Raw genomic sequence first — 27,779 nt, forward strand, 5'->3', positions numbered from 1 at the left:
TGTATTTATTTGTTTGTTTGAGAGAAGGTCTGCTCTCTTGCCTAGGCTGGAGTGTAGTGGCGTTATCATAGCTCACAGCACCCTCAAACTCCTGGGTTCAAGCAATCCTCCTGCCTCAGCCTCCTGAGTAGCTGGGACTACAGGCACACCCTACCATGCCCAGCCTATTATTTTATTTTGTTGTAGAGATGGGGGTCTCGCTAAATTGTACAGGCTGGACTTAAACTCCTGGCCTGAAGAGATCCTCCTGCCTTGGCCTCTCAAAATGCTAGGATTACAGGTGTGAGCTAGCAATGGAATCCCATTCTAGGTTTTTGTTTTGTTTTGTTTTGTTTTTAATGGCCCTGTGAGATGGGTAGTGTTTTACACATGAGGCTCAGAGAAGTTAAGTGACTTGCCCCCAAACAGTCAGGAGCCATGAATATTTCCAGGTTCTCTGGATTCTAACCTCAGTTCTCCTCATAATATGCCTCTCAGCTGTAGGGCACATGGGAACTTCAGCTGGGATCACTGGGGGAGGAGGAGATACCTGGAATGGGAAGGACCACGGGCTGGAGTAGGGGTAGGGGTCTGCGTGCAGGACCTGGCCACACTCTATACCAGCTTGTCCAGGGGCCAGCTTGGACCTGGTTGGGAAGAAAGGTTTGGTAGTCAAGGCTCAGCAGGTCATCATCGGGTCAGCACTATGCACTGGCAGGACAGGGCTGGCTTCCTCACAGAGAAGTTCAAGTGAGAAGGGAACTCAGGCAGTTTTGCAGGGTTGGGACCAGAGCAGGGCAGAGCAGAGCTGGGGCAGGAGGAGCTGAGCTGTACTTTGGAGGGCATTGGCAGACAAAGCAAGTTACATACCTGCTTCAGGCCTCAGGGACAACTGCAAACTCCACCCTGGGGAAGTAGGAAGCTCCATCCTGTGGGGACCAGGAAGGGGGTGTCCAGAAACTGCTCGGTGAATGCCTTTGGGATCTGGTGTGCAGCGCTGGAGAAAGCAGGGTTCAGTGGGGAAGGACAATGCCCATCGAGGACTCCAGGCACAGACCAGAGTGGGCATGATGCCCCAGGAACCTGCAGGGGAGTGTGGGCTGGATTTGCCCACTGGCTGCCCTGCTTTGCGCCAAGGAGAGCCCTCTCGGACTGGCCGGGGCAGGGACGGGAACCCAGGCCAGGGAGATGCTGCTCACTGCCTCCTCCCAGGAGGCGGGCGGCTTTCTTAGGGGGCATTGGTGGGACCAAAGGGGGTAGAGAGGGGAAAGGCCGAGTGTGGAAGGCACCCCCGGGTCACTGCTGTCCCTGTGATGAGCCATATCTTGCATTTAACACCCTCCAAACCAAATCCCAACTTTACCCCCACAGCTTTCTCCGTTTCCCTCCCCCAGGTTTTTCCATCTCAGAAATGGCAACTTCTCTCTTCTGGATCCAGCTCTGCAGCTAGCGCTATAGCCAATCCATCAGCAAATTCTGCAACTCTGCCTTTGACAATGTCCTAAACCTAGATAACACTGCCCCCGCCCCCGCCCTGATATCCCTGTGTCTTTCATGGGCTCTCCAGTCACCTGGCCAGCCTCCCCAAGTCCTCCTTTGCCCCCCACAGTCTCCAGAGCTTGGTGCTTTTAAAATAAGGTCATGTCATATCACCCCTGTACCCCAAACCTTCCCCTCCCCATTCAGAAGACAGCAGCCCACCAGGCCCTACCTGAGCCTATCCCTCCCCACGTGAGCTGCCTGCCCCCTTCACTGTCTGTTCTAGCACAACAAGCACATCCTGCATCCAGGTCTCTGTCTTCTTTGCCTGGAATGCCCTGTGCCCAGGTACCCCCGTGGCGGGGTTTATTTCCTCCCTTCCTTCTAGGTCTTGGACTGCCACCTCCCCCCACTCCTTGTTGTGTCTCCGTGACTTGCCTTTTATCACATGCCGGCTCTGCCACCTAAAACCTGTGCTTGGTTGCAGTGAAGTGGGCTGTTTTCCATTTATCCTACTTTATCTGTGCTAATTCCACAGCTTAGCAGTTCAGGTTAACTTTGAACTTTTTTTTTTTATGTTTCAGAGACTTGATATTCTTTAAATGTACTTTTTAATTAAATGTGACCTAGACAATTTCTCCCTACTCTGCCTCTTTCAGTGAGAAAAGAGGTTCATGTGGGGGAAATTGACTAGGATTAGCTTCCATTTCCCTCTGCTCTGAGTTCTTTATTCCTGTAACTACAAAGAGGCTTCGTCTAAAATATTTGCCTTTCTGCCTCTGAAGCTACCTGGTGCCCATTTGTTGCTGACTTCTGCAGAAATACTCTTTTGATTCAGTGTCTTCACCTCCAACCACCTAAAACCAGCCTGGGAAATGTTCAGTTGTGAAAGCTACCGTAAAGTCGCAATTAAGGAAATGCTTGGGGGAAGGAGTGTTCTAGTTAATTTAATTTTTGGTTAACTGAGCAGAACCAAAGTTTTTATTAGGAGGAGGCAGCCTTATGTGAAAGAAAGATTATAAACTTTGGATGAAGACATTTCTTGAGTTAAAACCTTTATCATCTGAAGCCATGTGACTTTGGGCCTCAATTTTCTCATCTATGCAAGGGGGCTAATAATAGCTATCATCTTGGGTGGCTGTTAGATTAAACGGGTAAACCATTTAGCAAAATGTTTAGTGGCTATACAGGAGCTTGGTAAAATAGAGTCCCCTTCTCTCTTTCCATTTTCTTTTCATTGTTCTTGGAAATAATTCTCCGTACATGATATATGGCATTTAAAAAATGTTTTAATGTAGGATGTTGAAGGAGAGGGTAATTGGTGGTAGTAGTGGTGGCTCATTCTTGTAGAATATTGGTGATAAATTAATCATTGAGTATTTGTTCAATGTTTATTATACATCAGATAACTATGTGAATAACAGAAATAAAGAGGTTGTTAAATTCTTTTAAAAGTGCTTACATAATCTTTCCATTTTTCCTCTAAAAATTAAATATGGAAAATATTTCGACAGAAAAGTCATCATAGCAGGTTAAAAATGGCAGACAAAGCATATCCATTTACTTCCTCTTGCTTAAAAACCCGCTAAATAGCAGTAAGAAAAAAGAGACATAGGTCCCCATTGCCCAAAAGAAAGGGAGAGGAACCCTTACCAAATAAGGGATAAAAACAAACATCTGGAAAAAAACAAACGTCTGGAAAGCAAGTCTTGGTTAGAGGAATTCTGATGCTCAGGGGAGGAGGGCTCAGTCTGTAACACCTGGAGCAGACTTTCTTTCCCACGGAGGGGCTAGCTACTGCGTAGAACTGAAAGAGCGGGATTCAGTGGTAGTTTGCATGTGGAGCAGTCTGCTTCCTACCCCTACCACTGTGAGCAGAATACTCAAAAGCTAAAATAAATAGGTAGACACACAAACCGGTAAGGATTCCTCTCCACTGAGAATGAATGGTCCCGGAGAAAAGACCTCTGCACTCTGGGATTTAGGTTTCCTTCCGAATAGTAGTGAGTTTCCCACCTGACTGAAGTGAAGTTATCAATTGATATCTCCCAGTTCATCCTTAGGTATAAAAGGACCCTAAAGGGTCATTTGAAGAAAGCCTGTACTGTGAAAGACAGCGAATTAACAAATAGGGAGAAAAAAAGATGCCAGAGGAAACAAATAAAACAGAACTTGAAAAAGTGTTTATACCTTTGAAGAGATTTGGAAGTCTATTTCATCCATAAAACAAGAACAGAATGCTATAAAAAACGAACAATCGGGGGAAAAAAACACATTGGGGAATTACAATATGGTTGCTGAAGTAAAAATTCAAAACACCAGTTAGAAGATAAAGTTGAGGAACTCATTCCAAAATTTAAAAAAGTAAAACACTGGAAAAAGGTGAGAAACATACTGAATCAATGCAGAGTCCTAAAATGAGAGCCCTAGAAAGAGAGAACAGAGAAAACAGAGGGCAGAAAATTATGAAGGAACTGATGGGGGCATCTCCAAAGTGGAAGGGCCTGTGAGGTACCTGCCACAGAGCACAAAAGTCCCCACACGTAGGTACATTGTATAATAATATTAAATACATCAGCAGTCCTCAACCCTTTTGGCACCAGGGACTGGTTTCATGGAAGACAGTTTTTCCACGGACTGGGGAGGGGAGGATGGTTTGGGGATGATTCAAGCGCATTACGTTTATTGTGCAGTCAAACCTCTCTGATAATAATGTTCATTTGCAGCTGCTCCCCAGCACTAGCATCACTGCCTCAGCTCCACCTCAGATCATCAGGCATTAGATTCTCATAAGGAGCCACAACCTAGACCTCTCGTGTGCCCAGTTAACAGCAGGGTTCGTGCTCCTGTGAGGATCTAATGCTGCTGCTGATCCGTCAGGAAGCAGAGCTTATGCAGTGATGTGAGTGAGGGGAGTGGCTGTAAATACAGGTGAAGCTTCCCAGGCCTGCCTGCCATTCACCTCCTGCTGTGTGGCCCAGTTTTTAACAGGCCACAGATGAGTACTGGTCCTAGGCCCGGGGGTTGGGGACCACAGAAATACGTGAAGAATATTCCAAAAATTCAGAGAGAGAAAAAGCAAACAAGATTACCTACAAATAGAATCAGGCTTCTCAGACTTCCCCCTATAACATTAGACGCTAGAAGACAGTGGAGCAGTGTCTTCAAAGTTCCAAGGCGAGTTTCTACTTGGAGTTTTCTGCTCAGGCAACCAACTACATGTGAAAGCAGAATAAAACCATTCGTTCCATCATTCAAGAACTTCGCAAATTTACCTTTTCCACATACATTCTTCTTAGTGAGTTACTCGAGGTTGCTGTAGCAAAATGAGGACATAAGCCAAGAAGAGGGAGAGAGTGAGGTCCACGGAACAGTGGATAGGACCCAAGAATGCAGCAGAGGGCAGGCTTGGAGGACAAGTCCACACTGAACAGGGAGCTCAGCAGATTGCCTGCACATGGACTAAAGAGAACAGTACAAAAGGCTTAAAATGAAATGCAACAATTGCCCCCAGTCTCATGCCAAAGGCATTCTCCTCTCAATTTAGCCCTTTATTCTAGTATTTAACTCCATGTGTTAATTATATGTATCTATTGCTATTTCTTGGTTGCCAATTTTAGACATTATCTATTGACTTCCTGCAATGATGGATGAACTTTCAGCTCACTTACACCACTTCACACATCCTTCTCCATACAATTAAAACCGTATTTTTAGTTCTTTTGTTCCTTACCTTTGTGACTTTAAGACACACACACACACACACACACACACACACACACACACACACACACACACACACACACACACACACACACACACACCCTTTGTTTCTTGTGCTGCTGGAAACAGTATCTTTTACTCTGTTGTGTGATGGGAAGCCACCCTTCCCTTCAGTTCTCTTCCACTTTGCTCTGTCTTCTGTAGTTTTACATCATCAAGATTAATAACATTTACACTGTTTCATAGTCAGAATTACAGCTTCCATTTTGGACTATAGATTAATTCCAAAGTTGAAATAAATATACAATGTTTATATTTTATTTACTCTGTAAAGATTATCCACTGCACATCTAGGTAGTATACAATGATTATATTTCTCTCTTCTATAGATTTTTTTTGTTTTTCTGGGATTTCTAATTTCCTTTCCTTTTTAAAAAATGTGTATATTTAAATTACAATTACAAAGGTAAATAACAGAAGAATGAAAAATCCTATTTGAGGGGATGTACAAAATGGTATAAGTCAGCTGAAAGTTCATGCATCATAGCAGAAAGTTCATAGATAATGTCTAAGATTGGAAAATCAAGAAATAGAAATAGATGCTAAAGACAAGGAATTAAAAACTAAAAGATTTAGAGGAGATTGCCTTGGGTGTGGAGGGCATGGTTTCATTTCATTTTAAGCCTTTTTGTACTTTATGTACGTATATGAATTTGATTGAAATTTAAAAACAACTTTTAAAAGAAGAGAGTACATCAGAATTTTGTACTATGATGAGCACTGTCCTTGCTATTGGGATATCTGTGTTCTAGTCACTTACGTAAAATTTTACTGAAATGTTTTTGCACAATTTCAATGGAAAATGCATGGGCTTTGCAGTCAGAGGACCTACATACCTTGATTTTGCTGTGGCGATTTCCATTGAGTCGAATTCACCTTACCAGTGACCTTGTGTGTATACTACCATTGCTCTTTTAAGGCACTATTAAATTTTATTCTACATCTCTTCCCCTGTCTACTTCTCTAACAAGAATCCTGTGGCATTTATGCGTTTGTCATGAGAAAGAACAAAGGAGTTGGAGTTAGAAGGTCAGGTTAGAGAGCAGACTATTCACTAACCCTGAATTGAGCAAGTCACTCAGCTTGTCCTTTGGGGTCTGTTGGGGGAGGGTACACTGAAACAGCGTATTCATGTGTGCTTATTGTTCTCTATGAGCCAGAACTAAGGACTAGTTCCCCTTTCTACCCTGTAGCTGACACCCCCGATGGAGTGGCGCATGGGGCACCGGCTCCACTTGCCCCTGAGCGGCTGTGCACTCAGCCTAGGGGCTTCTCTGGCTCCTGCACAATCTCTTGAGTCAGCCTGGAGCCCAGGCTCACCGGCCTGGGGAGGAGGGGACTGAGTGGCCTGATGACTGTCCTCCCCAGGTGTCCCCCCCAGTGCTGAGCATGGGCTTCCTTTCTGCCACCGTGGCTGAGCAGTGATTAATGCCAAATTAGCACCTTGCTCAGTGACCTTTCAGCATTTGCTGCTGCTCTCCTTCACTTCTCATAACTATTTGCAAATATTAGCTTCTCAGGTCGTTTCTCCTCATCAGCGACTTTCACAGATGACAGGCAGGTCGTTAATCTGATTGGCATTCAGTTTATGTCCTTTGCCCCATCATGAGTGTGTCTGTACTCTGGCATCTCCTCAGAAATCTGATAACCAGCCCAACAATCTCTACAATATTATAAAGGGAGAGTGTCAGCGGGAAGGTGTGCAGGGGAGCCCTGGCAGGCTGCTGACTTCAGAGCCAGGGCGTTTGGGGAAGGTGAGGGCTGCCTCTCAGCTCTCCAGGGGACCTGAGGAGAAGTGAGACTCAGCCTCACATCATGTGATCAATGTATAGGATTAAAAAAATTCAGTTGTTGGCACTGCGTGCCTCAAGCTTTTTGTTTTTCTTTTTAAAATCATGTGCACCTTTAATACAAAAATCACATAGTGCTTAGGCAGTGAATGGCAGAAAGCAGAGCTGCGGGAAATCAGTGTTGATACGAGGCCAGTCCTCTCTTTCCTGTTATTCTCAATGGCCCCGACCTCACCACCAGCCAGGCAGGCTAGAACCTTTCCTGTGCCAGGGTTCCCTCAGCTGCTCACAGTGGCGCAGGACTCTTCGGCGTGAAGCACAGAGGAAGCATTTTGCATTTGCTGTTGTTTAAATTTATTTTTGTTTCCAGTCTCTTACATTTCCACCCTTTATTGAAATCTCTGTTCTAGAAATGTTTGATCACTCTTCATTTTCCCTAAATAAACAGTAGTAAAGTGTACTGTGGGTAGTTTAATTTTGATGTTACATGTATTTTAAAGTGGCAAAAATATGTCATATTTTTCCCCTTGTCACCAGAAGTGTGAGCTAAATTATTTATAGTTTGATACTAAAAAAAAAAAGGGAGATTCAGGATATTTACTTTTCAGAAAAGGAAAAGGATTGAAACTGGCAATCATGGAACGGAAGACTTTGTTAACTGGATGTATTTGCTCTAGGGAATCACCTCTGGGCTCCAGGAAGAAAGCCAGCCACTTTCTAATGATACCTGTGCCTAGCATAGTGCCTGACATATGAAATATTTGTGGACTTGAATGAATTTGAAAATAGCAGTAGACTAGAGAACTCAATAAGCAGAGTCTTAAATCAATAAAAATAAATAAAGCCAGCGAGTATTTTGAAAAATGCTCAACAACTTAAAGATCCTTAGCCATACGAAGCAGTACCAAGCAGTAACATAACGCTGTCGGTTATACGTGCGTTCTAGCACAGCCTGTGGATTCTCATAATGACCCCGGTCATTATGGTCTGATGAAGGCCAGTGACAGTGACCACACCCCAGGGTTCCTTATAGGGAGTTCGGGTAGGGTCATGAGATTCTGGGTTTCCTATCGGTGCAGCTTGACTATGTCCTTTGTTTGTCATGTTCTAATCATCCCGTCTTCTACATAGTAGTCCCCCTTATCGATGGTTTCACTTTCTGAGGTTTCGGTTACTCATGGTCACATGGTCTGGGAGTAGATGTGCATGGTACAATAAGGGATTTTGAGAGAGACAGAAAAAGGGAGAGAGACCACATTCATATATCTTTTATTACAGTATGTTGTTATAATTGTTCTATTATTACTAGTCGTTGTTAATCTATTACTGTGCTTAATTTATAAATTAAACTTGATCATAGGTATGTTTGTGTAGGGAAACTCGTAGCACAGATGCTCTTCGGCTTATGATGGGGCTGCGTTCCAATAAACCCATCTTAAGTTGAAAATGGCACAAGTTGAAAACACATTATCATAACCCCATCATAAGTTGAGGATCATACTAACTGTATATTGCTTTTGCACCATCATAAAGTTGAAAAATTATAGGTTGTTGAACCATCATAAGTTGGAGACATCTGTGTTTATAGGGATTGGTACTATCTTTGGTTCAGGTATCTCCTGGGGGGCCTTGGAAAATACCCCCTCAGATGAGAAGGTACTACTGTACTTAGAAGAGTTCCATGAACATTTTTGTTTTCTCTGCCCAGGAGATATTGGAGCACCTGAAACCATGGCTCCCACGATTGTGGTTCCCCCCGGCAACAGGAGTGTTGTGGCTGGGTCCAGTGAGATCACCTTGGAATGCATAGCCAGTGCCAGGTATGAGTCACATTCCTTGCATAGGAATACTAATAAATACTACCTGTGACAAGACAATGACAGAAAAAGACAGTGGCACATGTGGTTCAACCTTCTAGCAACAGTGGTCTTGTTGGTCCAGCTGGCCACGAACGGGATGCCTGACAAGACAGGGAGCTGGGTGTGATAGCTTCCCCAAGGCTTCCGCTGCGACAGGGCGGTGCTTTCCATGTAGCTGTGGGCGGTGGGCGGCCTGGGAGGGAAGAGGGCTTGAGGCCACCAAGTAGCAGAGGGAGGAGTTCATTGTTCCTTTCCTCTGTGGTCCTGGGTGTTCTCTGCCTAGTTAGTGGCCGCTCCAGAAACAAGTTCGGATGATTACACCTTCCATGTAACTGTGTCCCCTAGTAGTATTTATTTTAAACATTCTTTTCCTGAGCAAATGGAATCATTAGCACTGATGGTCCATTGCTACTGCAATTAGCTATCCTTGCTCAATAGCCCTTGAGCAGAATGTATCGTTGATGCGTGCTGTAAGGGAGTAGAGTTCTATCTGGATTGATTTTTAAATGTCCCTTGCTCAGCTCGCCGTGGTTCCTGGTAGAATTAGCCGTGTCAAGCTTGTGCTGAATGCCTGAAGTTATTATTATCGCCATCTACGTGGCTCACAATTACTGTCACCGGTGCCCTTTGTTCTCACAGGCCCGTGGAGGAGCTGAGTGTGAGCTGGAGGAGAAACGGGGTGAGAATCACCAGCGGCCTGCACAGCTTCGGGAGGCGCCTCACCGTCAGCAACCCGACGTCCGCGGACACCGGGGCGTACGTGTGCGAGGCCGTGCTGAGAGGGAGCGCTTTCGAGCCAGCTCGGGCGAGAGCCTTTATTTCCATCATAGGTAACGCTCAAACCTCAGATAGTGTCCCCACACTGACACTTCCATGGAAACCAAATAGTAACACCTACATTGCACCGGCTTTATTTTTAACTCAGCAAACGGAGATGAGGTGGAGTTTATCTTCCAAATTCATCCTCTTCTTCTTTTCCAAGAATATAAATCCATTAAATCCAAAGTGTTGCTGTTCTAAATACTTTCTGTCCTAAAGCTTGGGAAATAGAGTGGTGAAATTCTTGTCATACATACCACCTTCCGATGCTGGCCGTGCTTCGCTGGAACTCTCCCTTGGCTGTTACGATCAGTATTCAGAAAGTGTTCTGTTATCGTTTTTATTTTTTTGACCCAGAAGAAAATTTAAAACTGTTGAATGTTACCTTTTGTTAAACTAAAAAGTGAGAGCAGAGATGCTTCCTAAAAATGGGCAAAATATTATTCCTGAACCAAGGAGAAAGAGGAGATAAAATTAAGTACATGTGAGTGGCCGAGCTCTAAGTGCTAGAAAATATCAGTGTTTAGGAAGTGCACATTTCTCAGCGGTTAAAGAAATCCTAAATTTATTATCAGATTATGATAAGGATTACATTAAGCTGTGAGGCAAGTGCCTTTATTTCTCTCATTTTTCTGGCTGCCATCATACATTTATTCTTCCTAAGTGGCTGTGGTTACTATTGTAGTGACCTGTCTTCCTAGACGGGTCAGACTCTAGGAAGGAGAATCTCTACTTTGTCTCTCTTCTTTGGGAGCAGGGGGAACTGAGAATATGAAAGATCAAAGAAGAAGAAAACCTTCAGGAAGCAATTGCTCCTTAAATAATATATTTTGCAGTTTGCCACTTTGCAAAATAAGAAAAAAAATAAAAGCTTGTATTTTCCTCTGAAATTGGCAAGAGAATCAAGGAATACTCTATAAAATGTGTAGTTTGCCTTGATCATGTCACATTCCTGTAAATTATTAGGAAGATGGCTTTGTGTCCCAAATATGACTGCTAAATACAATGCAGTGCACATCTGTCAGTCCCTCTGAAAGAAGCATGAGAGAATGAAAAGATATCAGAGAAAGCAGGCTTCAAGTCACAAATCATTGCGGATTCTACACTAGGGATCTGAGCTGGCTCTTTTGCTGCCTTTCTCATCCGTACTTTCGCTATCGATGTAAATATCACATCCCATTCTCTGCAAAGACTTTTTCATCAAGGTTGATCTATAGCTATATGAGCACAGCACATTATAGATTGAACCAAAATTAAAATTTGTGATGTGTAAATCTCTAGTAGACAAGACTATATTGTGTTGAAATATTTTAGGGTAATTTAAACAAGGGAAGAAATTTGTCTCCCTGTAAACTAGAACGTTTGTTTCAATCATAATTCCTTTTTAAAATATTTAAATCTATCCTATGAACTTTGGTTTTGCATTTATATATGAATTCCAAAGCAGATCACTTTTGAGTTCTCTGGAGTTAGCATCTCTCTGTGTTCTGACTTTTAAAGGTGCACGAACACACTTCCCTTCTTTATGGTGTTGATTTAAATCCCCTTTATTCATAAGAATTTGCTGTGGCCAGTATGATTTTGTGGTTAGATCTTACTGGAAAAGCCCTGAAGAGAGTGTCTCTGTCAATTCAGAGGGATTTTGTGAGATTATGAGGCCACGCCCAGCTGCCACAGAGGGATCCTCAGGCATGCTACCAGTTTCCCAGGGCTGTCGCCAGTGGACCTGTCACAGGGCTATTGACATGAGCATGCAGACAAAAGAAAACAGAAGCAAATGGGCTCCCAGTGACTTTCATTTCTTACTGATGAGACAAGACAGACCAGTTGTGGCTGTTTACCCACCTGTTGCCTTCCCTGCTGTGTTGCCTAATTTCTGTGGCTTAGACAGGAGCACAGAGCTCTGGGCCAGGCAGCGTCACGCCTACTGAAAGGCCTGTGGCCGCCCAGTGGATGACCAGCCCCTCCACATAATCCACACAACCTCTTGCTTCCCCACAGCACACACAGCCCGACACACTCATGTCACCACTCTGTGCCTAGCACATCCCTCACCTCCTCTGCCCTGTGTGGCTTCCAACCGCCAGTGCCTCTGTTTCCCTCCTGGCTGTGTTCCTGGCTGCTGGAGCCAGCTTTGCCCACTGTGGCAAGTTGGAGTTGCTGGAGTGACACCCCCGGAGCAGCCTCAGCCAGCGTCTCATAGGAGCTGGTGGGTAAGTACCCAGGCCCCCCGCTCCTGAAGGGGTTGTGTTCTATGCTGGCTTCCAGAGCGTCCCCTGGGCTGAGGCTCCATTCGCCCGCAGTGGGAGCTGCCTTGGTCACATGCTCCTTCTAGCTGACCTCTGCACTCCCCTTATGGTACTTCGTCACCTCCCAAAAACCTACTGGCATCCAGCCCTGCCCAGGCAGGGCCTGCTTCTCGGGGGACCACCCCAAGCCATCTGCTCAGCCCTGTGTGTGGGAAGGGTGTCCCCCTGCCCTTAGTGCCACTGCCCTCTCAAACATCACCTCTGCCGTGACTGCCTTGGGCTTCTCACCAGGGAGAAGACTGACTCCCTCTCAGCTGTGCCCTTGAAGCATCTGGTACACACGGGGTAGGGGGTGGGGGTGGGCGTTGCCTGATGTGTAATCATACGGGCTTTGAGGACAGAACCGGGTCCAAATTCTCACTACACCATTCACTGACTTGAACAAGTGTCTTTGCTTCTGTTGGCCTCAGTTTCCACATTCATAGAATGGAGACATGTAGAAATGACACCAGCTCATAACGTGATGATTAAAAGAAGGAATGTCTGTCACAGAAGTACTGAAGTAGCAGTTCTGTTTGCCATTGGCATGACTTTGTTATAATGCATGCGGCATCTTAGACTCAGTGAGATGCAGCTTATATACTTCTCCTTCACACAGTCAGCATTTTCTCCTCATCACACGCAAAGCAGAGCCATTCACCTCCTTGCTCTACTCCCATAAGTGTGCACATCTTAGTACTCAGGCCTTTTGCGCCCACTAAAAAACTTGGGAGGGTGAGAATAACTATTATAGAGAGATATCTGTGTATGTCTCAAATCTATTCTGATTTTTTTATACACAAATCACTCAGAAATTTGAAGACCTTAACTATTATTAATATCTATTGTCAAGATAACAAATTACTTGTAGCATCTTTCAGCTGATACCAATATCATAATTGAGAAGTTATTCTGTAGCTATACTGTCGAGTCTTCTAGAGCTGAAACTGAGCACCTTTTAAATGATCATATCCCAACATAAAATCCATTCCATCCTTCCCTCCCTCTTCCCTTCTTTTCTCCCTCCCTCCCTCCCTTCCTTCCTTCTTTTCTTCCTTTCCTCCTTGTTTCTTCCTTCTTTCCTCCATTTATCACAAAAACGTGTATTGAGTTTCACATCCCAGACCCCATGCTGGGTGTTGGGGACAGTGGAGTGAAGAGACAGCCCTGGTCCCAGCCATTGAGGGTTCTTGTGTGGAAGACAGTCCCTTCAAAGGCAGTCAAATACAGCTCGATGAACGCTCAGGTGGTGGGAGCGCAGGAGCACTGGGCAGTGTGGGGGTGGAGGCTGTCCTGGCACATGGCAGACCCTCTGCCCAGAGGCAGGGTGAAGGGCTCCCACCAACAACCCAGGCAAAAATAGTCCCCTGCTTGTGGAGCTGGGCAGAGAGTACTTGCCTTGGAATTCAGTCACATTGGTTTAAGACAAACTTAAGATTTTTTTTAAACAAATAGGTTTCACATATGACCTGTATGAGAAGCCCCCAAGTTAGTTATTGATGTTAATCCAAACTATAGAACTTATCTTTATGGCAGTTTATTACTGAATGAAGTTCAGAAAATGCAGGTATTATATTATAATAGAACTGTGTGAGCCAGAGACCGAGTGATGTGTGAGTGGCTTGCTTCTGAGTGCAGCGTGCAGGCCAGCTCTCAGTGCTCTGAGACAGGGCAGGAATTTGTCTTGAGGGTTAGGGGATGGGCTCTTCTGTATACCCTTCCCCATCCCACCCATCCTTCCAGGCTCTCTTGCCCTCTTCTGTCTTCTCTGCCCCTTTACCAGTCATTTATTGAGTTCTTAGTGTATGTAAGGCACTCAGTGCAATGTTGGCATGAGTGGAAGATGGAGGAGGAGGATTTGCAAAGAAGAATTAGACATGTTTCCTCCCCTAAAGGAGTTTAAGCTATTTTAAGATCTTTGGTAGTCTCTACCAGTAGATAGTTTTTAAGTGTCTTCTCTGCAATTATGATGGGTTCTAGACATGCAGAGGTGGGCTGGGTACAGTGGCTCATGCCTCTAATTCCAGCACTTTCGTAGACCAAGGTAGGAGGATTGCTTGAAACCAGGAGTTTGAGACCAGCCTGGGCAACATAGCAAGACCCCCACCTCTACCAAAAAAAAATTTTTTTAAATTGGCCGGATGTGACAGATTACTGTAGTCCCAGCTACGTGGGAGGCTGAGATAGGCAGATTTCTTGACCTCAGGAGCTGGAGGTTGCACTGAGCTGTGATTGCACCACTGTACTCCAGCCTGGATGACAGAGTAAGACCCTGTCTCAAAAAAAAAAAAACAAAAAAAAACCAACCCAGAGGTAACTAAGACAACATTGTTCTCTGAAGAAACCTAGAGTGTGTGGGGGAGATGGATATGGCTATGGGTCGCCAGTGTCAGGGTACAGGGGGAGATGGAGCCTGCCTGGGGAAGTCAGGGAACCTTTGCAGAAGAAGGGGTGCTTGAACTGCATTTTGAAGGTTCAGTCCAAATTTGCCAACAAGATGAAGTTGAGAAAGACATTCCATGCAGAGGGAATAGATGGGTACGTTGCTTTTTCATTGCTGTTGTGAGAACTGACCACAAATTGAACAGTTTAAAATAATAGAAATGTATTGTCTCCTGGGCTTGTGGGTCAGACGTCCGGGTGGGTCAGCCGGCCTCTCTGTTCCAGGTCTCACAGGCTGCAGGTGTCCACTGGCCTGGCTCCCCCCGAAGGCTCTGGTGGGATTCCACTGCCAGGCTCCCTTACTTGTTGGCAGAGTTCAGTTCACGTGGCTGTGGGACTGGCTGCTGGCCAGGGGTCATCGCAGGCTCTGGAGGCCACAGCATCCCTGGCTCATGGCCACCTTCACCTCCACCTGGCAGTGGACCAAGTCCTTCTCACATTGAAAACTCCCTCCTCTCCCTTCTGCCTCTCTCTCCTGCGTCCAGCTGGAGAAAGTTCTCTGTGTTTAAGGGCTCCTGTGATTAGGCTGCCCCCACCCCAGCTAATCCAGGACAATCTCCCTATTACAAAGTCAGAGACCAGAATCACCTCTGCAGAGTCCCTCTTGCCACGTGACAGAGCATATGCACAGGCTCCTGGGATTTGGGTGTGGATGTCCCACCACCCTGGACAAAGGCCTGCAGTGTGGACGGTGGGGGCCAAGGGCACACCATGGGATTTGCTGAGGGGGCATTCTGGAGGGGAAGGGAGTATAGAGCAGGGAGCATCTTTGGGTCTTGCAGTGATCCCCACTCAAGACAAGCCCTGCAACTGAGAAGCTAAAACCCAGCCTCGGGGACAGGAAAGCATGACGCATCCTTGGTGTGTGTGGGCCGTCTCCATGGCTGCCTCCGTGAGGCCGGAACCTGCGCTCGGTCACCCTGGCCTTTTGGAGACTGGGGTAATTTGATGGAGGTTCATGGCTTGGGGGCTGCCTGGGAGGTCTCTCCACCTTCTGGTCTGAGATTGGGGAACTGGGAGCTTGTGCCCAATTCCTGAGGCTGCTCTTGTGGGTTCTGGGCTGTGTGGAAGGCAAATAGCCTGTGCTGGCCTTTTCTTAACACTCCGATCTCACACAGGGCACGAGAACTTCTCCTGATGTCTTCAAGTCGAACAAGAGATAGACGTGTTCATTTCAACCCCTAGTCTTATTGGCTACAGTTGTGATCGATTTATAAAAGTCCAGAGGGGGGTCTGTGTTGGCACAGTGTACCCTTTCTAGAATGAGTTGTTACCGATTAGCTCACCGTTTTGCCCTTTGAAGATTAAGTGGTTGGAAAAGTCTATGTGCAGAGCAGCTAATTCACAGTGGACTTCCTCACTGTTAACTCGCAGGCTTCTCATGGTGGACAGGCCTGGTATTTCCCGCTTGTTTCCCTTACAGCAGACCCTGTGGGCGAAAGTAGCTGGGGATGGGGAGGGAAATCTTCTGAGCACCTGTTGGGTTGGGATAATGTGAAGCGTCAGCACTGAGAGAAATGGCACCTGTGCAAGGTGGGGAGGGGCTGAAATGATGGCCAGGAGCTGCGTGGGCCTGTGAGGCCGCTGGGGCCCATGCAGCACCACACCCACGCCGCTTGCTCGGCTACCCGGAAAGCCTCTTCTGGGACAAGGCACAAGCATCAACAGCGAATGAATGTGCCCGCCCATGCCACTCTCCACCTTCCTAGTACTGACTGACTAGACTCCCCTGGGGGTGGGCTCCTGCAAGCATAGGCTGCCCTTCCAGGCCTGGCCCAGGCCGAGGTGCTGTGGAGTCAATGCAGTGGGGGTCAGTTTGCCTACCAGGCAGTGTGGTGTGTGCCAGGTAACTGGTGGGATTGAGGAAGGCCCCCACTCAGAGGGGAGTGGCCTTGGCCAGGCCTGTAGGTCCCTAGTGCACGTGCCAGCCCCAGAGCCATGCACTTAGTCAGTCTGAGCCAGATAGGGTCACAGTGCAAGGTCCCCTCACCTCTAACTCCTTGAGTCCCTTCCTGGACTTGAGGGAAGCCACAGGGCATTGTGCCAGACAGCATCCACAGTCAGTACCTCGGGGAAGGCAGGCTGGTCCTGCGGGTGCTGACCGTTTATATATAACAGTGATGGACATTCTGTGTCTTGACGTGGTGCACACATGAACCACACGTGATAATGTTGCACAGAACCTTACATGCATATTCTCTCTCCCGCACACTTGGGCACGAACAGAGCTGGGAGATCTGGGTAAGACAGGTTGATTGTATCCGTATCAGCATCCTGGCTGTGACATGTGCCACAATTTTGCAAGACGTTGCCGTAGGGGGAAACTGAGTAAAGGATGCATGGGAGCTTTCAGTGTTATTTCTTACACCCGCATGTGACTCTAAGCTATCTAAGAATAAAATATTTAGCTAAGAAAAGGAAAATTTTAATCATAGCAAATGTTGATGCTTAACAGATTTTTTTCCTTTTCCCCTCACATCCCTTTAATCAGATCATGACTGTAGATATTGACTCAGCATTCACTGATGAATACGGGTCAGGGCCCACGCACAAGGGCCTTGATGGGACGCAGCCACTGTATAGTTAGAATATAAATAATGCTGCCTTCATTACTATTGATTAAGGAAATGTGGCTGAATAGGGAATACATGAGTGTGCAATGAACACCATCTGGAAAAAAGTAGACATTAAATCTTTGCAGGGTTTCTTTAGGCCTGGTCTATACACACGAAAAACTAAGTAAGATGCTGCTTCCATCTAGTGATTTTGCAGCCATCTCTCAGCCCGAGTGGATAATTCAGGCAGATTGTTTCTGCTTGAGTGGTCCAGATAATTGCAGAATTGATACCTAACTTTGCCTCCATTCAGAAACCTTCAGCTTTTTCTCCTTAATCATTCCTTTGAAATGCTAAGTTTTCATTTTTCTTTTTCCTCTCTTAGGTTCCCCCTTGTTTTAAAGATACAGTCAATATAAGAGGCATGCCAAGCCATATTATCCACATTCAACACAATTACAATGAAAATAAACCACTCTGGAAGACAGTTCCCAGAAATTAATTATCATGCAGAAAGTGAATACAACAGCCTTTTGTTATCATGATAATGAAATCACTACCACCTTAATACTCTACAAACTTTGCCATGCCTCTGCTGAATTTTTGCTGAATAAACTGAGAAAAAATATTGCAATTTATTCTCCAAGGAAATTCATTGTTTAATATAACCATTATTTTTTTGTTGTTGAACAGGCAAGTGGAGTATCTAGAGATATATAAGTGGTTAAGAGTTTCCTTGTGCTACTAAAGATAGTTTCCTTTGCTATTATTTTGCCTTCCATTGAAGTATTCAATCTATATTTTGGAGAAAACTGCTTGACTTTAAAAAATATGTTAATAGGTTGCACTGTTCCTTGATACAGGCTGGGTGCCCTGCTACCACACTTTATTTGACATGCTTCATGAGTTGGTGTTTAGTTTAGATACTGAAGCAAACTAGCCTATAAAATACTGTGCTGTAAATATAAACCTTTATGAACCTCTTGGGATAGTCCTTCTAAAATGTGAATTAAGATATTCCATGATTCAAGCTCATAAACTGAAAAGTAACCATCACCCTGAGTAGTAATTTGCCTTCTGAAACCTTAGAATATAAATTGCCTTTGGCCTCTGCTCGCTGAATTCTAGTTTGTATGTATGATGGTAACTAATGATGAAATTTTTAAAAATAGTTTTAAAAGGAGCTCAAACTCTTTTAAGCTATATGGTCTCTGACACATCCTTCTTTTGCTTAGGGGCTATTTTTTTTTTCTTGTTTAAAGAGCCACCATATTTCACTGCTGAACCTGAGAGTCGGATTCTAGTTGAAGTGGAAGAAACTGTGGACATGGAATGTCGAGCCATGGGTGAGTGTGGAGAGGCTATTGGACAAGGAGCCATGACATGGAGGAATGAAAATGACCTTTTTCCGAGGCAAAACTTTCATCGTTCTAGGGAGACGTTGAGTGTGATGGTTAAGAACACACTTTGGATTGGAGTAGAACTCAGTTACTGGATGTGTGACCCTAGGGAAGGTGTTTGACCTTGCTGAGCTTTGCCTCCTCATCCGTAAAACAGGGATAATAATATTTACCCAAGGGATCAAAAAGGAAGGCTTCACCCTGTCTTTCCCAAGCAGAGACAGAGCGAGGACATAGTCGTGTCCTGTTGACTGCCCTTCAGAGCCTCTGATTCCACAAGAGCATGACCCTCCAAGACTTGGGGCAGAAAATTCATTCCCATCCATGGGGTGAATGGGACTGGTGACCAGATTTGCTCTGTAGAAGAGCACATTGTTTTATATTTTTTGAACAGGAAGTTTTCCTTTTTCTTTTTTTTCTTTTTTTTTTTTGTTTAGCGTTTTCAGCTTTGGATCAACTTTCCTTTTGTTATTTAGGTAATTCCACCCCTCATCCCTGCCTTGATTACTAGCTACCTATTGTCACCATTTTATGCCTGCAGCACAGGTAATTACCCCACACGCCCCAGGAGAGGAAAGCTTTGCAAGGCAATTTCATTCACAAAACCTGTGTGTGTTGTCTGGCAACTGTCAAGAAATGAAAACGACCTTTTCTTTTTATTTATACCTGTCCATCTTCAGGAAGGGTATTTTCTCCAACCCCCTAAGAATGTGGAGGATAAGGATTACTACCAATCTTGTAAATCTTCAGTGCAGCTCCATAAGAGAGATATTATCTCATTGTACACGTATGAAAACCAAACCTTAGCAAAGTTCAGTAACTTGCGCAAGGCACAGAGCCACAAGGATGAAACGTGACACTTCTCTTGTAAAATCAGTGCACAGTGTCTGACGTGTAGTTGTCCGTTGAATACCTGGTAAGTAATTTACCTACGGTCACACGGTGATGGAGACAGATTCCAAAGCCAAATCTATTAGCCACCAAAGCCTGTGCTGACTTTCATCAAGACCTGAGGCCCTGTGACGCATTTTTCATTTCTAAAAGTGAGTGGGATGTCACGCCTTATAGTACTGGCAGCAAAACTCGGTGGAGACCCTTCCTCTGCCCACTGTGCTTGTGCAGCTCCTGCTCCTGCCCACAGAATTTGTTCCCTTAGCAGTTCTGTTTTCAGCTCCCAGTCAGCACACAATGGCTGCTGTCTGCAGACCTGCCCTGTGTCTGTTCTCTGCTCTAGCTCTACTGATACAGCTGCTGGGGATGGGGCGGGCCCAGCCGGGTGGGAGAAGAGCAATATGCATTTCAAATGGAAATATTTCTCTTACTGTGGCTGCATTGTTTTTTTTCTTGTATAAGTGCCAGCTTCTTGAGGAGAAAGACTCCGTGAATGTGAAGCTATGAAATATTTAGAGTGCTTATACTTTAGAAACCAGAGTATACAGTACTGTGGGGGATAAGATTTCTGTTTATGACATTAAATTTCCCCAAAATAGAAACAGGCCTAGTTCCCTATGTACTAACAATTATTTTTCAATAAATGACAATCCTAAACTCTCCCTTTGACAAAAGAATACCGTTTTTTTGCCGGATTTTTACAAAGTAGACTGCTTGTTAAGTATAGACGTATAAATATATAGAACAGGTCTTTCAACATTGCATTGCTGTTGTATAATTTACTGCTTTCCTTTAATTTTGACAATGAAACTATAACAGCATGTGAAGTAGTTATTCTTTATGAACGCTACATCATGTAACCGCTATTATGAGATTTTACATGAATTGGTTTTGCTTTTACCTTCAAATGGGTTTTTTTTTAATTTCCTGATTTAATGAAAAGTGACAGGAAACATAATTAAGGCAAAGAACAGAATCTGAGAATACATTATCTTGAAATATTCCATGACATTAACTTTATTTATTAAAGTAGACATCTTACACCTACTTACATAGCATCTTAAACGAGGGGATTTGAGTGTGCTTTCTACAGAATTATATCAAGTATTTAAGTCCATTTTATATTTAGGGAAACTGAGGTACAGAATGACCTGAGATCTAGAACTAGGTCTAGATATCGCCTCACTTCTCCCATGGGCTCACAACAGACATCTGTGTACCCACCATATTTCTGGACTTTGCGATCTTGTGTGCTTTGGTCTAGTTAGAACTACCAGGCCTCTGTATTCTTCCCAGTTTACCCTTCCTGGTTGGGCTGGACCCTGCTTGACTTCAGGAGGGTCAACGAGAGGTCCTCGGGAAGCCGTCTTCCACTGTTGCTAGCCACCCAGAGAAGCCACCAAGAGAAGGGGCCTCGTGTTTCCTCAGTCAGGGCTTGTCCCATACACGAGACCACAGGGGGAGCAGTGTGGCAGCATTCATTCACTGGCACCTGGGCTACAGGACTGACCACAGCCACGAGGGGACAAGCAACAGAGATCCTCATACTCTCAGGCTGAGGATAGTCCCTTCATTTACAACCCAGCTTCTGCCCTTGTGAGCTTGTCTTTTGCCCACTGTGTACACCCCTCCCGGACCCAACACGCAGCCTGATTCAGGCTGGGACTGGCTAGACCGTGTGCAGCTCCAGCCTCACTGACCGGAGGCCTCGTTTCGTGCTGTAACACTGTGGAGATGAGGAAGGGACAGTGAGGAGGGGTGCTGTGCATTTGGCCTCAGTCTGACCCTCCCGTCCCCTTGGTCTAACTCTTCACTGTGTTCAGGGCTCACTTCACTGTTGGGGTACAAGAACAGAGCCCTCCTGCAGCCCCTTCTCCTCACCTTTCCATACTCACCTCTGTCTCGGGGACCAAGGCAACTTTTCCTACGTGCACAATGTAATACCTCTGTGTCTCCTCGACCTTTACTAAATGCATCTCTTGTGCTTGTTACTTAACGTAATAAATCACTCCTCTGATACAGTAGAATTCCGTTAAGGTCAGTGATATCCAACTCCTTCAACAGAGTGTGTTTAAAAGGTGGCACTCCTTTTATTGTTGTTAGCTGAAGTCATGAGGGGCGACACTGTCCATTGAGCGCTTACCATGGCCGGCTCTGCGAGTTCTATCCATATGTGCACATCTATCCTTCACAGCCTTTTGGAGTCATGAGTGTTTCCTTACCTGCACGTGAGGCAACGGAGACAAAGACAGGAAAAGTACCCTGACCGAGGTGACACGGTCAGTGAGGGGCAGACCTGGGATTTGACCTGCGTCCTGCCACAGGCCCTGGTAACCCTGTGCCCGCACCTTCCCACACTGCTGCGACAGGATCGGGCCCTGCAGGTCAGCAGAGGCTGTCATCTCGGTCTGAATCTGAAGTCAGTCACAGTTGGCATCCCTTTCTTTCCAAACAAGCACACAAACCCGTGTAGGCTCAGAGTAGGGCCTGGAAGGCCCCGCAGCCCGGGTGTCGGGGTTCCCTCCGCTCCTTCTCTTCACACCTCTTTATCAATTTCTTCAGATAAGATTAGAAAAAAGCTCCTTACAGGGTGGCTGAAAGGAGCGATAGATGAGAAAAGGCCTATTAAAATATCGCCATTTTAGCATTTAAAGCATCACCTTAGTCCTCATGGAAAGAAGTAATTTTTTAAAACATTTATTTCCACCCTATACAGGGGTCCCTCTTCCCACCCTCCGGTGGTACAAGGATGCTGTTCCCATCAGCAAGCTCCAGAACCCCCGATACAAAGCGCTCTCCAGTGGAGGCCTGCGCATCCAGAAGCTGCGTCCAGAGGACTCTGGAATCTTCCAGTGCTTTGCCAGCAATGAAGGAGGGGAGGTCCAGACCCACACCTACCTGGATGTAACCAGTGAGTACTGCCCGTCCGCAAAGCCAGACTCAGGACTGGGTCTTCAGGCCACAGCTTCCCAAACCTTGCCCCGTGCTACATACGCAGAAAATGGTGGTATCTGTCCCTCCCCCAAGATGAATGGACAGGATGATGTGGCCAGAGGTGGCCAGACAGGAGAGCCACACCTCAGGTACGTCTTAGCCCACTTGGGGGTCCCGTGGGGAAGCTCTGCTGAAGCCCATGAGTAGTGAAGGCGCCTGGCTGTTCCCCGATCCCATGGGCCCTCGCTGTCCTTGTGAGAACCTTGCTTCCTCCAGCACCAAGCCCTCCTCCTCCTTGAGGAGAAGTAGAAAAAAATTCTCCATTTTTCTGGATGGAATTGGAAGGGCTTTTGAATGAATAGCTCACTCCTAATCTTTTTCTTTTGATCTTTTTTGCTATTTTTATATTCATTCTCTATTTTAGTTTTATTGAACAATTAGAGTTCTTTTGTGAGTTTCTTTTATTATCTCATTAACTGAAATACCTTGGCACTCTGTCTTTGAAAAATAAAATAAAAGTAAAGGTTTTCATTGTATCTGTGGGTTTTCTTTCTAATCTCCCATAGTTGTATAATATTGTTCTTCTAAAATGAAGTGGAATTTAGTGATTACGGAATTATACCTTTCATGTTTGCCCTTTTGGATGCAAAATGCTGATATCCTCAGGTGTGAGAGCTGTTTGAGAAAGCAAATTGATGTCATTGCGCGCATGGCTGTTGTTGGCTTTTACGGCCAGAGCTTGTGAAGAGACTGACAAACTATTTAAAGATCCATACATGTGTTTTGGTAAACTAGGGGCTGCTTCCTTAAATCTTATCCAGGGGTCAAGTTTGTGCTCCAGTTTGGAGCATAGGGAACCAATATTGTTTTAAGTAGTAGAAATAATATCGGATCCTTACACCAGAAACTGGGTTTTGAGCACTTAGAATTATTTAAAGCTTGTGTTGCAGTAATGGGCCAGGATGTTCTGGGCAGGGATCAGTAGGCTTTTTCTGCAAAGGGCCTGACAGTAAATATTTTAGACTTTGAAGGACATGGTCTCTGCCATAGCCACTCAACTCTGCTATAGCAGCATGAAAAAGCAGCCATAGACAATTCTAAGTGAATGGGAGTGGCTGTGTTCCAATAAAACTTTATTTACAAAAATAGGCAACAGGCTGGATTTGGCCCACAGGTTGTAGTTTCCAACCCCCACTCCAGTGAGAGACCTGGGCTTCGGGAGGGAAGGTGACCTGGAGCACGTCTCATCGTCTCTCTCAACCTCCGTTTCCCCATCTGGTGAAATAGAACCAACCCAGCCGAGTGTACAGGTGCTCGTCAGGTCAGATTGGAAATATAAATGCAGGTGCTGCTTAATCTGGTTACCATGGCAATTGGTGAGTGAACAAATAAATGATTATGATAATGCTAAATTATCTCTTGTAAGTACAGAGTTTTACAAAATGATTTTTTCATCAAATTAAAATACCTTTAAAAGATAAAATACCTTTAATGAAAGGAAAATATGTGTTAAGGAAATCAACGTTTGTTCACTCATTTAGCAAATGGTCGTTGAGCATCTGTGTCGGGCACGGTGGGTTAGGCTCCGGGGGCACAGCTATGAGGAAGGTAGGCAAGGCTCCCATGCTTCCAGAACAACAGAGGGTCCTGGGGGGGAGAAAGACAGCAGGGCCCGGTGCCTTCCGCCTGCCAGTGTGCTGCGGTGAGCGGTGCAGTGAACAGGAGTCTCCCTGCACGGCACTCAGGGAGGGGCTCTCTGGGTGAGACCTGAAGGTAAGATGGAGCCGGTCGTGTGAAGTCTTAGGGACAGGCATGTCACAGGGTGGGGGACATGCTAGGCATGTGCAGATGACGGGAGGCAGGTGAGACACGGAGCCTGACAATGAGCAAATGGCCTTGGGGGAGGGGCTCTGGGTGGGGGGATAAGCAGGGCCGGGAGCCTGGGGGCTTCAGGAGCTCTGAGCAGGGCAGGGGCAGGGCAAGAAGTCCTTTGTAGCCTTCGGAGGGCAGCCCGAAGGCTGGGTGTTGCATGGACCGTGAGGCAAGTGCAGTAGCATGGAGACCAGTTAGGAGGCCCTGCGTCCTCCTGATAAGACCTGGGACTCGGGTGGTCTCAGGTGAGGGGGAGGCTTCAGGATGTGCCCTGGAGGTGGAGTCACTAGGACTTGCTGTGGTTCCAGGGATAAGGAAGAGGCAGTGGCTGTGCCCTGGGCTCCTTGAGTCCTGTCCACAGTTTTGGGAGATGAAGATCACTGTGAACAGGGGCACTGACCCTTGGGGCTCATAGCACCTCCCAGGAATTGGTCTTTATCGAAGTCTTTGAAACCTGGTTATTTTAACTTTCAGAGTGGATCCTAGAAAATGTGAAAGTGTCATCTTGTGGATGACATTTTACATTCAAAAATTAGCTTTTTTTTTCTTTTATGCAACGAACAAAAGCAGTTTGTTTGGTTTATTTAAATAAATGTGTCTCCTCTTTTAACACCCATCTGAAACTGTTCTTCCTGGGCCCCTGCACTTCCCACTTGTGTATCCATTGTATTAGGAGACTATATTTTCTCTTTAGGTTGTAAACAAAGATAGGTAATTCCCGGGAGACAAATAATGGAGGGTTATAGGCACTCCTGAAAGGTTTTCATTTTTTATTGCTGCATTTTTCTCTGTGATTGGCTCTGTAAGGCCCATATGGAATACTCCACCAGGCTGGCTTGAGCATCTCTGAGAGACGCTGCGCTGATCATTTCATTGTTTAACTCCTCTACCCAGATATAGCTCCAGTGTTCACCCAGCGTCCCGGGGACACCACAGTGACTGACGGGATGACAGCCATTCTGAGGTGTGAGGTGTCTGGGGCTCCCAAACCTGCCATCACATGGAAGAGAGGTAGGTGGCTTCCGTTTTCCGAAACAGCATGGCTGATGCAGAAGATGAACCCACTGGGCCAATGGTTGTGTTTATTATTCTCACTCTTGTTTATTTATTCATTTACTTACTCAGTAAAGATTAAATAACCATTCATTGAGTGCCTACCAGGTGCTAGACGCTGAGGGTGCAAGGTTACATAGGACAGAAAAGACCCTTGCCTTCTAGAAAATGAAAGGGGAAAAAAAATATTGTGCGTGTGTCACTCTCCTCGACCTAAGTAAGCTCTTTATAGAGTGCCTTAGGCCTATTTTAGGGTTCCTTAAAATGTTCTTTTTTTTCTTTTCTTTCTTTCTTGTGTTTTTTTTTTTTTTTTTTCTTTTTTTTTTTTTTTTGAGACAGAATTTTGCTCTGTTGCCCAGGCGGGAGTGGTATAATCATAGCCCACGGCAACCTCAAACTCCTGGACTCAAATGATTCTCCTCTCTCAGCCTCCCAAGTAGCTGGGACTACAAGCTTGTGCTACCATGCCTGGCTAATTTTTTGATTTTTTATTTTTATAGAGGCAAGATCTTGCTTTGTTGCCCAGGCTGGTCTCAAACGCCTGGCCTCAAGTGATCCTCATGCCTTGGCCTCCCAAACTGCTGGGATTACAGGTGCTAGCCACCAAGCCTGACCCTAAAATGTTAAGTATTGGATGTGAAGTAATGCGACTAGGACTCAGTTTTCCCATGTGTGAAATAAAGGAATTCTTCCTTAGAATCATGTCCTTTTTTTTTTTTCCTAAGAAAGAAATATACTTCTAGCACAGCATTGTTTCATGCCCTCTCCAGTTTGATGGGTAAACCTTAGCTCCAACGGTGTTTTTGATCCCTGTGAAGAGTGGCATCAACATCTCAGGCTGCCTTTGCAGTTCTCACAGCCCCTTCACAAGTGCCACCGACAGAGCAGTGACGTGTCCACCCTTATCATCTCTGTGCTGAATTGTGTCGATTCACATGGATTAACCAATCATACTTGGTGGACTATATTTGTATCTTTTCCATGCTACCAGAAAACTGAACAGTGGCTTCTCAAGTCCCAAAGGTACAACTCGCACACTCAGACACAGCTTATGTACATAAATGTCTGAGAAACTACGGATCAGTAAGAATAGGTTTTTCTTTTATATATTGTCTTCTTTTTCTTTCCTGATTTTGAACATAATAATAGCTTTATATAGAAAATTTTCAAGTGCACATAAATATAAAGATAAATGAAAACCAATCACCCAAAGGTAACAATCACATACGTGGATCAAAATTGTTTAACCAAATCTCTCTATTGAGCAACTAGGGTGTTCTTGGTTTTTGTTATTCTAAATAATGCTAAAAGAAACTAGTTATTTGTGTGCATAAAATGTTTACTTTAATCTGTAAGTTATTTTCTTGGTTATGGCTCTGAACATTATCTTCATTTCTTTCAAGTGTTGTGGCTCTAACATCCCTGTTTACTGTTCTCCAGAAAACCACATTTTGGCCAGTGGCTCTGTCCAGATTCCTAGGTTCATGCTTCTTGAGTCTGGAGGTCTGCAGATAACCCCTGTCTTCATCCAGGATGCCGGCAACTACACCTGCTACGCAGCTAACTCAGAGGGATCCCTGAATGCGTCGGCAACGCTGATCGTGTGGAGTAAGGACCATGGTCTATGTGAACCTTCTATTAATCATGGTTTAATCATCATGTCATCTTGCTCGGGGGATGTCAGTATGCCCTTGGACTTTCTAATTTAATCAAAAGAGAATGATTATTTTTACAGCTTATTTATAGAAATCTGTTGAGCAATTAATTTTTCAGTTTCTAAAAGAATAATTAGAAAATGTATTGAAAGATTCAATGGGGACGTTTTGGGAGAAATAAAGGATTGACTTTTTAAAGTCATTAGGGATATTATACCAAACTAGCTCAAATAACAAAATTGATGTGTTGGTGAATTTTATAAGCATTTTATAAGAAAACTGAATTAAGAATTAAAATCCTAAAGAATGTATATTTTTCTATACTATTTTTATGACCAACTAAAACATTTCTAGTATATTAACAATGAATGTTTCTTATGTATCAGGGAGTAAACTAAAAAAAAAAAATCTTTATTGTTTCTCCAGCTTTTGCCATTCTTATTTTATCGATAATATAGGTTTCTGAAGTGCAGAATAAATTTTTCTCTGAAACATAAGGGTTGGAGTACTTAATCCCTCCACCCTTTTTTTTTTTAGCTTCAATTGCCAATGTGCTTTTTCCTCTCTGCTTCATCCAAATCTGTATTACTAAAAATGCATTTGTTCAAAAAAGCAAAGGAATGCTTACTAACAGACTTTCATGAAGCTATCTATATGAGCAGAGAAAGTTTTAGCTTGCTTGAGTGAATAATTTGTTAAGATGCCATTCTTTAAAATAACTAAATCATTGTTCCTTGTTTCATATTTGTTTAGCATTCTCTATCATGTAGTATGTCCACTTTGTAAATGACCCTTTCCAATTTATTAGGTGTTCTAAAAATATCATGAGTTGAAAAGAAATTAATCCAAATTCCCAAATATTGTCAAGTACTAAAAAAGAAGTTTTGTTCCATTTGAGTCAACACTTAGGATTCATCATTTATCCCTAAAAATTAACCATACCTTTAAAAGCTTACGAAAAAGTGATATCTCAATCTCTG

At 44.7% G+C, this 27,779-nt stretch overlaps 1 protein-coding gene across 1 annotated transcript in view; it reads left to right on the forward strand.

Moving 5' to 3' along the window:
- Window positions 1–27,779, forward strand: part of SDK1 (sidekick cell adhesion molecule 1) — an 858,579-nt gene that overhangs the window by 600,223 nt on the left and 230,577 nt on the right. Inside the window, 6 exon segments of the mRNA XM_045541236.1 lie at window positions 8,740–8,851; window positions 9,530–9,720; window positions 18,257–18,340; window positions 22,002–22,196; window positions 24,986–25,102; window positions 26,585–26,752. Coding sequence (XP_045397192.1) covers window positions 8,740–8,851; window positions 9,530–9,720; window positions 18,257–18,340; window positions 22,002–22,196; window positions 24,986–25,102; window positions 26,585–26,752 — 867 coding nt within the window.

Source organism: Lemur catta, chromosome 2 (assembly GCF_020740605.2).
Source record: "Lemur catta isolate mLemCat1 chromosome 2, mLemCat1.pri, whole genome shotgun sequence".
Lineage (NCBI taxonomy): Eukaryota > Metazoa > Chordata > Mammalia > Primates > Lemuridae > Lemur > Lemur catta.